The sequence below is a fragment of the Capra hircus genome, chromosome 16, assembly GCF_001704415.2.
Source record: "Capra hircus breed San Clemente chromosome 16, ASM170441v1, whole genome shotgun sequence".
Taxonomy (NCBI): Eukaryota; Metazoa; Chordata; class Mammalia; order Artiodactyla; family Bovidae; genus Capra; species Capra hircus.
Window position 1 is genome coordinate 55,913,195 of NC_030823.1, and position 16,310 is coordinate 55,929,504.

At 39.5% G+C, this 16,310-nt stretch overlaps 1 protein-coding gene across 3 annotated transcripts in view; it reads right to left on the bottom strand.

The window, feature by feature from the left end:
* Positions 1 to 16,310, bottom strand: part of RFWD2 (ring finger and WD repeat domain 2) — a 230,128-nt gene that overhangs the window by 200,866 nt on the left and 12,952 nt on the right. For all 3 annotated transcript variants that reach the window (XM_018060630.1, XM_018060631.1, XM_018060629.1), the window contains exon 2: positions 3,381 to 3,440. In XM_018060630.1, coding sequence (XP_017916119.1) covers positions 3,381 to 3,440 — 60 coding nt within the window. The remainder of the gene's footprint in view (positions 1 to 3,380; positions 3,441 to 16,310) is intronic.

A 16,310-nucleotide genomic window follows, 5' to 3' on the forward strand; every position in this document is an offset into this window, starting at 1 on the left:
CAATAGATTTTTCTGTCTGAGTCAACAGGGATGAGTAGATAAAGAAAACTGAGTTATTAGAAAATTCTCAAAAAAGAAGGGGGTACAGAAAGAACAGATTAATACCAGCGGTTATATATAACAACCTGGTACTAGTAAAGTACAAGATGGTCGATTAGTCAAAAGTCCCAACAGGCAAAGTGACCCTCAGGCTTGATCACAGGCATGCTGTGATGACAAGACTGAGGGACCCTATTAATTGTAACTAATTTTTAATAAAGCAAAATAGTAAATCAGCCATTGGTATACATGAGGTCAGAGAAGCAGGGGACAGTGGACAACGTGGAGGCCGCAAGGGAGAAAGAGAAAGAACAAGACTTATCTCTATACCATATAGAAGCCAGTCTTTTAAAATGACGTCACTAAGTTTAAGTTAGACTATAGCTAACATTAATAGCAGATTCACTGTGAAGTGGGAATGAATAAAGAGAAAGAACTTCCTGCTTTATGGTCTCTAACATGTTACTAGGAAAGACTTATCATTTATAAGTGGGACCAGAAATAAATAGTTAATGTGACTCAATTTGATTTAGTGTTAATAATCTGGATTGAGCCTTCAAGAGGCATACAGCTTGACTCCAGGTTACCAGCCCCAGGATTCAAGTTAGCAAAGAGTTGATACAATAGGCTACTTACTGTTCATGACTAAAGTTCCGTAGGCCTCACCACTAATAGATAAGGTAAATAATTATGAGCTTTTGCTTTAAACAAAAGTGCAAAATATTTAGATGCTTCCCTTGTGGCTCAGTTGGTAAAGAATTTGCTTACAATGCAGGATACCCAGGTTCAATTTCTGGGTTGGGAAGATCCCTTGGAGAAGAAAATGGCAACCTAATCTAGTATTCTTGCCTGGAGAATCCCATGGACTATAGCCTGCTAGGCTCCTCTGTCCATGGCGTTGCAAGAGGTGGACATGACTTAGCAACTAAACCACCAGCACCACAAAATATTTCATAGTTTATCAAGCCTGGGACTGGGATTGTCAGACTCCAGGTTTACTGGCTCCTGCCATGTTATTATCTCTACCCTACCAAAAACTGCTCTCTGGTAGGTACTTTAAAACATAATCACATCAGAGTGTAACACAGTAACTTGAACTGTAACAAGGATCTAAACTTTATTTTTATTTGAAAGAAAAAAAGAGTATTTAAGAAACCAATGGGGCTTCCCAACAATGACCTAAAGACATATCATGAAGATTACAGGACTCACTGAAAAGAGTAGGACTGTCCAGTTACAAAGTCAATCAGTAATTTATTATATTTCACAACTTAGTGAAACAAGATCTCTGAACTGACTTAGCAGACTCTTAGGCTTTTTTTAAATGCCACAGTAAATTATAAGTTAGAGGAGGGCAATTAGGAAAAATGAAAACCTCATCTTACAACCTGTTTTCACACTTCCCTTTCAAACCTGTGAAAGAAGAAGAGGTGACAAGACACGAAGACAATGGGGTTGAGGGCTGGACAGCAGCAGCAGAAGATAGGCTGAATGACTTGAAAAAGGTAAATTTTAGACCCAGAACTAGATTCCTGGCCCATCAACTTCAAGACGTTGCTCTTTCAGCTTTACATCAGGATGCTCAACTAAGGGCAATTTTGTCTCCTAAGGGATATCTGGCAATGGCTGAAGACATTTTTGCTTGCTACAACTGGGAGCAAAACGGTTGCTACTGCGTTGTTAAAGAAGCAGGTATACCTGTTGGGTATATTAGAACACAACAGAAATATTAAATAAACAGTGTAAATAATTTAGGGAGATGATTGCAAGTAGAATATGTCATCTTGAGTCAAATAGGTAAATAAATAAACTAAAGGAATTAAACATACAGAAATTATATACTCATTAGGATGACCACTATTTAAACAAAAAGAAAAAGAACCAAACCAGAAAATAACAAGCACAGAGAGGATGCGGACAAACTGGAACCCTTGTGCACTGTTGAGGGGAATGTAAAATTGTACTGCAGGCAGGAAAAACTGTGCGGCGGTTCCAAAGAAGATTAAACACAGATTCACCACATGATCCAGTAATTCTGCTTCCAGGTAAACACCTGAAAGAACTGAAAGCAGGATTTCAAAAAGCTAGTTATACATCAGTGTTCCAAGCAGCATTATTAACCACGGTTTTCACAGATGAAAGCAACGCCAGTGTCCACAGAGAGATGAACGCACAAAGTATGATACGTGCAGTCATCCCTCGGTATCCACAGGAAATTGCTTCCAGGACCTCCAAGGATCCAAAATCCAAGGATGCTCAAGTCCCTTACACAAAATAGAACAGTATTAGCATATAGCTTACTGAACATCCTCCTGTGTACTTTAAAACATCTCTAGATCACTTATAATATCTAATATGATGTAAATACTATGGAAATAGTTGCCAGTGAGCTGCAAATTCAAGTTTCTCTTTTTAGAATTTTCTGGAACTTTTTTTCCGAATACTTCTGAACCCTAGCTGGTTGAACCCACAGATGCTAAACCTGCAGATATGTAGGGCCAACTGTACATGCAGTTACATGTCATTCGGCCTCAGAAAGGAAGGAGACTGTGACACAGGCCACAACATGGATGAGGCCAGAGCGACTGTGCTGAGTGCCCTGAGCCAGTCACAAAACAGGTGCTGGTGGACTCCACTTACATGCGGTATCCAGGGTCGTCAAAACGCACAGAAGTAGAACGGTGGCTGGCAGAGGTTGCGGGGAGAGGGGCATGGGGACTTGTTTAATAGGGATAGTTTCTGTTTTGCAAGATGAAAACATTCTGGAGACTGTGCAGCAATGTGAACAATATTCAACATTACTCACTTAAAAACGATTAAGATGGTAAATTTTATGATATGTGTATTTCATCACAACTGAAATTCTTTCAAAATACACAAATTTATGTGACATACAACCTAAAGGAGCACTGAGCACAGTGTTAAAGGACCAGAAAATTTTAATCCTCTAATATCCTTTTTCAATGACCTGCTAGCCTGCTTTAATGACCCTCACATTTGACCCTCAGGAGTGAGTTAAAAGTGTTTCATGCTTCATTCTGATACCCAGCAGCCTCCAGTTTCCTAAAACAGTAGTCAAAGCTCTTTAAACAATTAATAAATCCAGAAGTTTATTCATTATAATTTCATATTTGATTTCATGGTAAATCAAAGTATTTCTCAGAAACTATACCATTAACCATGTTTGCCTTGAGACATCAAATCTATAAAGACATATCAGTCAAAGAAATATGATTCAAAATAACCAACAGTAACTATAAAAATGCAACTTCTCACTGGGTATATTTACACACAAATTAAAAACTCCCAGAAGACAATTTCACTAAATAAAATCATCTTACCAAAAGCTGTGACCACACTTCGTCATGTATGCTTCCTCGATCATATCAAAGCAGATGGGGCTAAAAACAAATAGAAAAATAATTAATACATTTAAGTAATTACAAATTGGAAAAAGTCATAACAGAATCAACAAAATCATATTTCAGTACACAGGTAAATCTTCAAACTTTTTACTGATGAGAGATGAAATTTCTATTGGGCTGAATGAACTTCAGTGGATTGCTGATAATAATAATTTGTAGGCCATCAAGTTCTAAGATGAATGAAATGAATAATTTAACTGACCGCAATATTTTAACTTGCCCGTAACTTTTTACAGTGTGGTGCAATCACAAAAGTAAGTAAGGTTCTACCATCTTTTTGATCATCCCTGGTACCAGACACAAGACCTACTCATCTAAACGCGCTTTTATTTTCTATCTCAAAGAAAACTAATTTCCTGAGTGACAAATTTACAGTTACAACTTCAATATCTCTTCCAAGCAGTGAAGATGCTAATGATAACTAATACTTAACACAAGCTATGCATGTCCACTTAAATAATGATATTAACTCAATCCTTTATAGATAAGGAAATCAACACAAGTGATGTTAAAAGTCACAGAACTAGGAAGTAACACAGCCAAATTTTCAAACTCAAGTGCATGTTCTCAACCACTATTCTATTCTACTTTCACATACGATAAGTTGAATATCAAGTCACACCAACTATGCCACATGTTCTGGCCAAGGAAAGGTGGTTATCAATCTCTTGAGAGGATAGTCTACCAAAAATTCGCAAAGCCTTACAAAAAGCAATTTCCCTTTATCCTTCCCTGTTCTTCCTTCCAAAAACTCCATGAAGTGTCCAGAGATACAACAGCCATCTTGTGATCATAAAGACAACAACTATAGGCTAAGAACACAGGATATGAGCTCCTTGGTAACATTCTTCAGCAGTTGCATCAGCCATGAATTGTCTCTCTCTGGACTTCACATTACACGAGAAAAGCAAATCCTCACTTGCTTAAGCCAATACTTATTGAGTTTTCTGTCACTGGTATACAAATCCAGTCCTTACTGATGATACATGACAATTAAACTGCAAATGAAAATTTATCCAGTCCCTTCAAGAAAAGTTTCCTGGGCATAAGTACCATCTTAGAATGTGAGATTTTTAAGTAAGTTATAAAGAAAGTCTCAGTGTCGCACAAGCTCGGCGTTTCATCACCTATTGTATCCTGGCAAAGACTGTACTGGATTTGTCAAGTCTGTTCTAGACTCAGAAGAAGGAGAAATCTCTTATATGTGGGGATTCGGTAGTTTTTCGTTTGGAACGAAGTCCACCTTGCTCCATCTAATGAAGAAGGAGGAGGGGTGGGAGTCCCTCCCGAGGACACATGGATGAGCTGCCCAGGGTGCTCTGTGATCCCAGTCTGTGACTGAAGGATGCCGAAGAGCAGATCTGGGATAGACAAATTTTATTTTACACTGGTACAGCTGGTCACTGGGTGCTCAAGCAGGTATCTTAAGGCCATTCTTTTTTTTAACAGATAGAAATATTTACTCATTATATATGAACAGTATATAGCTTTCAAATTTTAACATTTAATTAATTAATTAATTTGGGTCTTCATGGCTGCACACAGACCTCTCCTTGCGGTGGCTTCTCTTCTTGCAGAGCACAGGCTCTGGAGTCCAGGCTCGGGAGTTGTGGCAGACAGGCCCACTAGCGCCACAGTATGCGGAATCTTCCTGGACTAGGGATCAAACCCATGTCTCCTGCATTGGCAGGCTGACTCTTATCCACTGTACCACCAGGAAAGTCCTAAAATTTTAACATTTTGAATATTTCAAACCTCACGATTATTAAGATAACCTATTATGAATCATATTCTACTTTTTTATCTTCCAGTTTTCTAAGCCCATCTCTTAGCATTCAAACTCCAAAAAGAGTGAAAATTATCTTTCTTGAGTGGACTATATATATAGTTTTATTAGTAAGAAAAAGGAAGAGTTGCGAGTAATTCTCTTAATCTTAGAAAAGGCTGAGTCAAAGAATTACAGAATGACTTTGAAGAACAGATCTTACTTTTGTTTATAAAGATCTCTTGAGGTCTACTTCAGCCCCTGAGCCTGGAATCTGCAAATCACTTGTGTTCTACCCTTTCTCACAACTACGACTTACTCCTTGATTTCTCTGGTCACTAAGGCATACCTTTTCTTTTCTCCTGTTTTATTTTTCTTTTTGTTTCTTCTCCCCCATTTTTTTTTTTTTTTTCCTTTTCTCTTGGTTATGCTACGCGGCGAGCGGGATCTTAGTTCCCTGACCAGAGAGCGAAACTGTGGCTCCTGCAATGGAAGCACAGAGTCCTAGCGACTGGACTGCCAGGGAGTTCCCAACTCTCAGCCCTGCCCACCTGCAAAGGGCAAAAACACACTCAGGGTAGGGTTTGGGGGAAACTGCAAACAAACAGCTTAAAACTCCTTCTACGCTGCCTATCAACAGCATCCAAAGACAGTGAGCTAGAAGACCTAAGCATAAGCACAAACATAGCAGGTATATGAACTGGCAGACAAGCTAAACATTATACCGATATCTGAAATTTTATGCAGCCCCCAAATCCTTATACAGACCTCCCCAAAATGTTTAGGGACCCTCTCAAACTTTTTATGGACATCTGACACAGTGGCAACATCAAAAACAAGGAAGAAATCACAAATGGATTAAAGCCCCTGCTGTCACCATTCACGCCTCCTGTACCACCATAAAACAGCAATTCTTGTAAATCAACATGGAAGACAGAAATTCCAACAGAAAAAATGGGAAAGGATATCAATTTCTAATTCACAGGATGGGAAGACACACTATTTTTCAAGTATATAGAAAGATGTTCTGATTCAGTAGTAATCAAAATATGCAAAGTAAGTTAACATGTTACATCCATTAAATCATTAGAAAATTAGAATACCAATTATATTAGGGAGGATATGGAAAAACAAGAGTTTTCATGAAGAGACATCTGGCAAAGCAACCTACATTGAATTTTCATATACTTATTACCCAGTAATCCCACTCCTGTGATTTGTACATAGGTACACAACATAAAAGAAAGCTGAGCGCCTAAGAATTGATGCTTTTGAACTTTGGTGCTGAGGAAGACACTTGAGAGCCCCTTGGACTGCAAGGAGATCCAACCAGTCCATTCTAAAGGAGATCAGTCCTGGGTGTTTTTTGGAAGGAATGATGCTAAAGGTGAAACTACTTTGGCCACCTCATGCGAAGAGTTGACTCATTGGAAAAGACTCTGATGTTGGAGGGATTGGGGGCAGGGGGAGAAGGGGATGACAGAGGATGAGATGGCTGGACGGCATCACCAACTCGATGGACGTGAGTCTGAGTGAACTCCTGGAGTTGGTGATGGACAGGGAGGCCTGGCATACTGACCTTCATGGGGTCTCAACGAGTGGGACACGACTGAGCGACTGAACTGAACTGAAAACATCATAAAAATGTACACATTCAGCATGTGTGTACATATATGTAAATACATATATACATGTGTTTACATTTGTGTGTGTGTGTGTGTATGTGTGTTTACGGAGCTAAGAGAAAAACATCCACATCTGTCAATAGGGAATACCTTTGAGGATATTTTTCCAATTACAAAGAAAAAGGCAATGCCAAAGAATGCTCAAACTACCGCACAATTGTACTCATCTCACATGCTAGTAAAGTAATGCTTAAAATTCAGCAAGCCAGGCTTCAGCAATACGTGAACCGTGAACTTCCAGATGTTCAAGCTGGGTTTAGAAAAGGCAGAGGAACCAGAGATCAAATTGCCAACATCTGCTGGATCATCAAAAAAGCAAGAGAGTTCCAGAAAAACATCTATTTCTGCTTTATTGACTATGCCAAAGCCTTTGACTGTGTGGATCACAATAAACTGTGGAAAATTCTGAAAGAGATGGGAACACCAGACCACCTGACCTGCCCCTTGAGGAACCTGTATGCAGGTCAGGAAGCAACAGTTAGAACTGGACATGGAACAACAGACTGGTTTCAAATAGGAAAAGGAGTACGTCAAGGCTGTATATTGTTACCCTGCTTATTTAACTTACATGTAGAGTACATCATGAGAAATGCTGGGCTGGAAGAAGCACAAGCTGGAATCAAGATTGCCAGGAAAAATATCAATCACCTCAGATATGCAGATGACACCACCCTTATGGCAGAAAGTGAAGAGGAACCAAAAAGCCTCTTGATGAAAGGGAAAGAGGAGTATGAAAAAGTTGGCTTAAAGCTCAACATTCAGAAAACAAATATCATGGCATCTGGTCCCATCACTTCATGGGAAATAGATGGGGAAACAGTGGAAACAGTGACAGACTTTACCTCTTTGGGCTCCAAAATCACTGCAGATGGTGACTGCAGCCATGAAATTAAAAGACGCTTACTCCTTGGAAGAAAAGTTATGACCAACCTAGATAGCATATTAAAAAGCAGAGACATTACTTTGCCAACAAAGGTCCGTTTAGTCAAGGCTATGGTTTTTCCAGTGGTCACGTATGGATGCAAGAGTTGGACTGTGAAGAAAGCTGAGCGCCAAAGAATTGGTGCTTTTGAACTGTGGTGTTGGAGAAGACTCTTGAGAGTCCCTTGGACTGCAAGGAGATCCAACCAGTCCATTCTGAAGGAGATCAGTCCTGGGTGTTCTTCGGAGGCAATGATGCTAAAGCTGAAACTCCAGTACTTTGGCCACCTCATGCGAAGAGCTGACTCACTGGAAAAGACTCTGATGCTGGGAGGGATTGGGGGCAGGAGGAGAAGGGGACGACAGAGGATGAGATGGCTGGATGGCATCACCGACTTGATGGACGTGAGTCTGAGTGAACTCCAGGAGATGGTAATGGACAGGGAGGCCTGGCGTGCTGCAATTCATGGTGTCGCAAAGAGTCGGACACGACTCAGCGACCTAACTGAACTTGAGGATACTTGCAACAAACTGGATACTTGTTACAGTAGGGAATTAGAGGCAACCTTTATGATCAAAATTACTAGAATGGAGAAATTAAAATGTGCTTAGATATATACTAGAAAACATCATGAAACCGTCAAAACTAACGAATCAAAGGTACAGGGAGCACCATGACTGGATACTGTGTCAAGTGAAAACAGACATGAAAATAAGATCTGTGACACAATATGATTCACATAAAATTAAAACACAAAAAATATGTTTCACAGGTACACATAGATTCAAAAACACATATAAATCACAACAGAAAACCAAGAGAAGAGGTTAGAAAAATAAGAAATTAAGTAGGGAGAGGAATATATAATCTTATTCAACAGTATCTAAAAATAACATCAATAGTAAGACGTACCATTATATGCAACTAAAAAAGAAACAACTCTGCTAATTAAACTAAACTTCTTCATCAGTTAGGAATTTTACCCTTTTCTAAAAAGCTCTTTTAGATTTAAGTTTTATCATACATCACTCTTGTGGAAAACACACACACACACTTATAATTAGGTTTTCCAACAAATTCTCATTCTTCAGGGTTTAACCTTTCTGAATCACTTTTTTACTAAGTCACTGATATCCAGATTTTTCCACATAATACTTTCCATTTCTGTGGTGAAGTATCATTTACTAGGAGAATTCATAATGGAACTAAAAGCTGTTGTTCCTGGGACTGTAAGCCAAGCTTACATTCAGTCAGATCACCTACACCTGACTCCAGCTTTAGGAATGTTGCCTAACATGTCTAATTCACCAAATTCTAATCTGTTGAGGCAGGCATTTTCTCTGTTGACATATCTGTGTGAAATGACAGCTACCTCCAAGAATTTTTTTTTAAATTCCATCATCTACAACACATAACCCAATTTTCAAATACGCCAAAGAATAAATGAAGGAAAAACTAGAATCAAAGAATATGACAAAGGGAAACAAAGCAAAAGAGGAGCCTTGGGCAGGTTAATGAACAAGGTGAAACACGATTACTCTGGACTTGAGGCCAAAATTTAAATGAAGCAGACTTACCCTCTTACTATACACACTTAGAAACTGGCGGGTGGTCGGGGAGGTTGCGGCGGGTCGGGGGCGGGATGGGCAGCAGGGAGAATAAACAAACCAACTGCTTTTAGACCCTGGACACTAAGCAACACAGTACTGAGATCTCTGAGGAAAGCGGACAAATGAAACGAACGCTACCATAGATTCCGCTTGTTGCCTTAAAGAGAAAGTTTCCCAGGCCCAAGCAGGGAGAACACAAGCAGAGCATGACAATCTTGCTGGAATGAGAAAAAGGAAACAATTTACAAGACAGGACACCCAAGAAGGAGCTACAAGAAAAATCGGAAAAAAATCTACATAGCGTTCTCATCAGATTCACTGTTGAAGACTAGTCACATGTGCCCAAGGTGAAAACTCCACAAGACCACAATCCTAGAGACAAAGGATAATTTCCATGGGCTGATTAACACATGAAATACAGGTTGAGAAAAGAAGCCGCAAATCAGATGTCAACAGACATTCAGTTCAGTTGCTCAGTCATGTCCAACTCTCCAACCCCATGAACTGCAGCACGCCAGGCCTCCCTGTCCATCACCAACTCCCAGAGTTCACTCAAACTCACGTCCATAGAGTCCGTGATGCCATCCAGCCATCTCCTCCTCTGTCGTCCCCTTCTCCTCCTGCCCCCAATCCCTCCCAGCATCAGAGACTTTTCTAGTGAGTCAACTCTTCGCATGAGGTGGCCAAAATACTGGAGTTTCAGCTTTAGCATCATTCTCTCCAAAGAAATCCCAGGGCTGATCTCCTTCAGAATGGACTGGTTGGATCTCCTTGCAGTCCAAGGGACTCTCAAGAGTCTTCTCCAAAACCACAGTTCAAAAGCATCAATTCTTCGGCGCTCAGCTTTCTTCACAGTCCAACTCTCACATCCATACATGACTACTGGAAAAGCCAAGTTAAAACAGAAAGAGAAAAAGAAAACACAGCATCTATGGGCTGTGGATCAGTATCAAATCAATCAAAATAAATGTAAGAAAATGCTGGCTAAAGTTCATTTTAAAATAACAATTAACAACAACAAAAAAAAGACACCACACCACATATCCAAGAAGTTCAGAAAACTCCAAGTAGAATTTAAAAAAACAAAAAAACACCCTGATACATACACTGCATTTAAACCAATAAAAGCAAAATGAAGAGGAAATCTTGAAGGCAGTCATAGAAAAAAGACACACCACATACAGAGGAACAAAACTAAGAGTACAGCAGAGTTCTCATCAGAAACTATACCAGCCAAGAGAGTCTGGAGAGCTTCTGGGCTGGTGGCGACCTGGGGAGAATGGCACTCTTGGAGAGGGCACAAAAGCTCTGCACCCTTTCCCTGTACCTTGTTCTATGCATTTTTCCCACCTGGCTGTTTCTGAGTTATATCCTTTAATATTAAACCAATAATATGGTCATTATTCCAACTTTTAGAGGTGATAGACCATCTACATAGTGGGAACTGGCTGGTTGCTGCAGTACTCCACACAGGAAGCATCTGTTCAAGTCTTTTGCCCATTTAAAAAACTGGGTTGGGGAAAACGGCCAAGATGGTGGAGTAGAAAGATACTGAGCTCACCTCATCGCATGCACACCAAAATCACAACAATATGCAGAACAATTATCACTGAAAATGACTGAAATCTACCAGAAAAAAAAAAAAATCTACAACTAAAGACATAAAGAAGTAACCACATCGAGACCATTAGGAGGGACAGACCTGCAATATAATCAAATCCCATACCTCCCAGGTGGGTGACTCACAAACTGGAGACTAATTATATAACAGAGGTTCTCCCACAGGAGGAGTGAGAGCTCTGAGCCCCATGTCAGCCCCTGCAGCGCAGGGGTCCAACACCAGGAAAAAGACCGCCACAGGATTTGGCTTTGAAGGCCAGCAGGGCTTGGCTGCAGGAGCTCCACTAGACCGGGGACAACGGAGACACCACTCTTAAAGAGAAGTGTAGTGAAGTCGCTCAGTCGCGTCCGACTCTGCGATCCCATGGACTGTAGCCTGCAAGGCCTCTGTCCATGGGATTTTCCAGGCAAGAATACTGGAGTGGGTTTCCATTTCCTTCTCCAGGGGGAACTCTTAAAGGGTGCACACAAAATCATACTCCCAACAGGACCAAGGGTAAAAGCAAAAATCTGACAGGAACCTGGGCCAGACCAACCTGCTGATCTCAGACAGTCTTCAGGAGAAGCAGGGGGCCACAGCAGCACACCCTGGGGGCTCTGGAGACATTCTGGCATCAAGACCTTGCCCTGCTTAACATCTGTAGGCGCCGGTGCCGGGATTCCTCAGGCCAAACAGCAAACTGGGTAGGGACACAGGCCCACCAATCAGAATCAGCAGACAAGCTGCCTAAGACTTCCTGCCTCGACATACCCCTAGACACTACACTGCAAACAGAGGGCCAAGTCCCACCCAGTTCTACCCATGAGAGGTCAGGCATTGGACCCTCCCGCCATAACGGGGCACAAGCCTTTAGACCAGCCTCACCCTTCAGGGGGCAGACACCATAAACAAGAAAACTGTATTTCCACAGACCAAGTCTGCAAAGGCAGGTCAGACACTACCTGGGACCCAGTGACAAGAAGGGAGGGCACAAGACATTTCCTACAAAGAGCCACTTCTCCAAGATGGAGAATATGGTTAAAATGACCATACTACTCAAGATAATCTGGATTCAATGCAAACCCTTATTAAATTATCAATGACATTTTTCATAGAGAAAAATTTACATTTGTATGGAAACACAAAAGACCCTAAATACCCAAAACAATCTTGAGAAAGAAGAACGGAGCTGGAGGACTCATGCTCTCTGACTTCAGGCTATACTATATAGCGACAGTAATCAAAATAGTATGGTACAGGCACTAGAACAGACACACAGATCAATGAAACAGGACAGAAGGCCCAGAAATAAACCCACGACCTTATGATCATTCAATCCATGACAAAGGAGGTAAGAACATGCAATGGAAAAAATACAGTCTCTGCAATAATTGTTGCTAGGAAAATTGTACATGTGAAAGAATGAAAGCAGAACATTCTCTAACATTATAAACAAAAATAAACTCAAAATGGATTAAAGACTGAAACGTGAGACAGAATACTAAAAAACTCTTAAAGGAAAACACTCTTTGACATAAACTGTAGCAAGATTTTTTTTTGGATCTGTCTCTGAGGGAAACTAAAAATCAAAACAAGAATAAAGAAATAGGACTTAAGCCAAACTTATATGATTTTGCACAGCAAAGAAAACCATACAAAATGAAAAGACAACCTACAGACTGGAAGAAAATATTTGCAAAGGATGCTATCGACAGGGGATTAATTTCCAAAACAGACAACTCATGCAATTCAGTATTTTTAAAAAATTTTTAAAATGGGCAGAAGACCTAAACAGACATTTCTCCAAAGAAGACATACAGGTGGCCAAGAGGCACATGAAAAGATGAAAAGATGCTCAATACTGCTAATTATTAAGAGAAATGCAAATCAGAACTACTATGAGGTATCACAACAGTTAGAATGGCCATCATTAAACAGTCCACAAATAACAAATGCTGCTAAAAGGAATCCTCCTACACTGTAGGTGGCAATGTAAATTTTGCAGCCACTACGGTAAACAGTCTGAAAGTTCCTTAAAAACTAAAAATAGTTACCACATGATCCTGCAATCCCACTCCTGGGCATATATTCAGACAAAACTCTAACTCAAAAAGATATATACACTCCAATTTTTACAGTAGTACTATTTACAATAGCCAAGTCATGGAAACAACGCAAATGTCCATCAACAGATGAATGGACATGTGGTGTATATATACAATGGAATATTACTCAGCCATAAAAAAGAATGAAATAATGCCATTTGCAGCAACATGGACATACCCAAATATCCTATGATAACACTTACATGTGGAATCTAAAAAAAAAAAAAATATGCTACAAATAAACTTATTTACAAAGCATAAAACAGACTCACAGACATAGAAAACAAACTTACAATTATTAAAGCAGATAGCAGGGAAGGGGCCGGGGCAAACCAGGGTGAGATAAACTAGGAGTCTGGAATTAGCAGATACAATCTACTATATATAAACTAGGTAAACAATAAGAACACTCAGTATAGCACAGGGAACTATAATCCATCCCTTATAATAACCTAATATGGGAAAGAATCTGAAAAAGGATACATATATGTATAAGTGAATCACTTTGCTATACACCTGATACTAAAACATTATAAATTAACTATACTTCAACTTTTTAATGGTTTTAAAAAAAACTATATAGCAAAAGACAATGGACTGATATCTTCAAAATACTAAAAAGAAAAAAAAACTTTAAACTTAGAATTTTATATCCAGCAAAAAAAAAAAATTCAAATATAAAGACAAAACAAGTAATTTCCAAAATAAACAGATAAGTAACTTAGAGAATTCATTGCATACAGACTTCACTACCTGATATATTCACGAAGTTCTATGAGGCACAAGCTGGAATCTAGATTCCCGGGAGAAGTATCAATAACCTCAGATATGCGGATGACACCACACTTATGGCAGAAAGTGAAGAGGAACTAAAGAGCCTCTTGATGAAAGTGAAAGAGGAGAGTGAAAAAGCTGGCTTAAAACTCAACACTCAAAGAACTAAAATCATAGCATCTGGTCCCATTGCTTCATGGCAAATAGATGGGGAAACAATGGAAACAGTGACAGACTTTATTTCCCTGGGCTCCAAAATCACTGCAGATGGTTACTGCAGCCATGAAATTAAAAGATGCTTGCTCCTTGGAAGAAAAGCTATGACAAACTTAGACAGCATATTAAAAAGCAGAGACATTATTTTGTCGACAAAGGTCTATATAGTCAAAGCTGTGGCTTTTCCAGTAGTCATGTATGGATGTGAGAGTGGGACCATAAAGAAAGCTGAGCACTGAAGAATTGATGCTTTTGAACTGTGGTGTTGGAGAAGACTCTTGAGAGTCTGCAAGGAGATCAATCAATCCTAAAGGAAATCAGTCCTGAATATTCATTGTAAGGACTGATGCTGAAGATGAAGCTCCAATACTCTGGCCTCCTGATGTGAAGAACCGACTCACTGGAAAATACCTGATGCTGGGAAAGATTGAAGGCAGGAGGAGATGGGGACGACAGAGGGCCAAAGATTGGATGGCATCACCGAATCAATGGACATGAGTTTGAACAAGCTCCAGGAGTTGGTGATTCACAGGGAAGCCTGGCGTGCTGCAGTCCACAGGATCGCAAAGAGTCCAACACAACTAAGCAACTGAACTGAACTGGAATAAGGAATACAAAGACAGCAAATATACACAAAGACAGAAAGAACTCTAAAAGTGGTAACAATGAATATAAATATGAAACATTTTATGTTTAATCACTCTAAAATATAAGCAGCAGGAAGAGTTCACAATTGAATATAGAGCACAATACCATCCCCAGAAACAAAGCAAGCACAAGAGGAAAACAGTAAGACAAACGGAAATCATAACCTAGTATTTTAAGATGAACCTAAAGAAATAAAGAAAATTACAAAGCATTGAAAGATAGAGAAAATTCTCAATTAGGCAACCTCAGAAATCAATTATTAGGAAGAAAAACTTATTTTAAAAGAAGTTAAAGAACTCAGGAAAACTTAGAAATAAAGAAAAAGACATAAGAGCAAATAAGCATAATGGATACTGATTTAAGAGAAAACCAGATGGCCATTTTAGGTATCTGATTTTTCAACCTTACCACAAAACTTTTGATAGACCATGGAGTGAACCACACTAGTAGTGATTATCTGATATTTTCATCTTACCATTGTTTTTTAAAATAATGATTTTCAGTTGAATCTTGTGAAGAAGATAAATTCATAGCAGCTGCCAAAACTAAAGGTAGATATTCTACTGCACAGTCCTTAACCTTGCCAAAAGGTTATGTATGTCATTTAAATACATTAAGAACCAACTGAGCAGAACAGATATAGAGACAGAAAATTATTTTTTAGTTCACTATTTTGTATTTATAATGCACATCATCTCAGTTAAGCAAGGATTTCATAACAACTGGCTTGACACTCAAGTTAAATTTTCAATCAGTGCCTTATTTATACTCTTCCTTTTATATGTTTTATCTGCTTCAAAACCAGCATCCAAACTTACCAAATGATAATAAATGGTACAGTAATAAGGCCATTGCTTAATCCATACATATTTTGATAGCAACACTAATTCTATTATGCTTCCACAAAATGTGTCAACTGATTCTAGTAGCACTGATTCTAACTAACCAAGCATTCGGTTTTTCAAATGTTAAGTATTACACAAAAAAACATTATCAAGATAATCAGAACCAGGCACAATTAAGAGTCATTTAGGAAAATAAGGGGTAGTTACATCTTATCTTACCTAACAGGATCAAAGAACCATTTTCATATTTTGGTACCAAATGTGAAATCCTTGGCAAACACCACCTGATTCCTTTCGGTGATTTTATAAGTTACAGTGTCTTCATTCATCTATTATATAATCTACTGCTGCTGCTGCTAAGTCGCTTCAGTCGTGTCCGACTCTGTGCGACCCCACAGACGGCAGCCCACCAGGCTCCCCCGTCCCTGGGATTCTCCAGGCAAGAACACTGGAGTGGGTTGCCATTTCCTTCTCCAATGCATCAAAGTGAAAAGTGGAAGTGAAGTCGCTCAGTCGTGTCCGACCCTCAGCGACCCCATGGACTGCAGCCTTCCAGGCTCCTCCGTCCATGGGATTCTCCAGGCAAGAGTACTGGAGTGGGGTGCCATTGCCTTCTCTGATTATATAATCTAAACCTCACAATCCTACAATGGGATACCATTACATCTCAATTTAT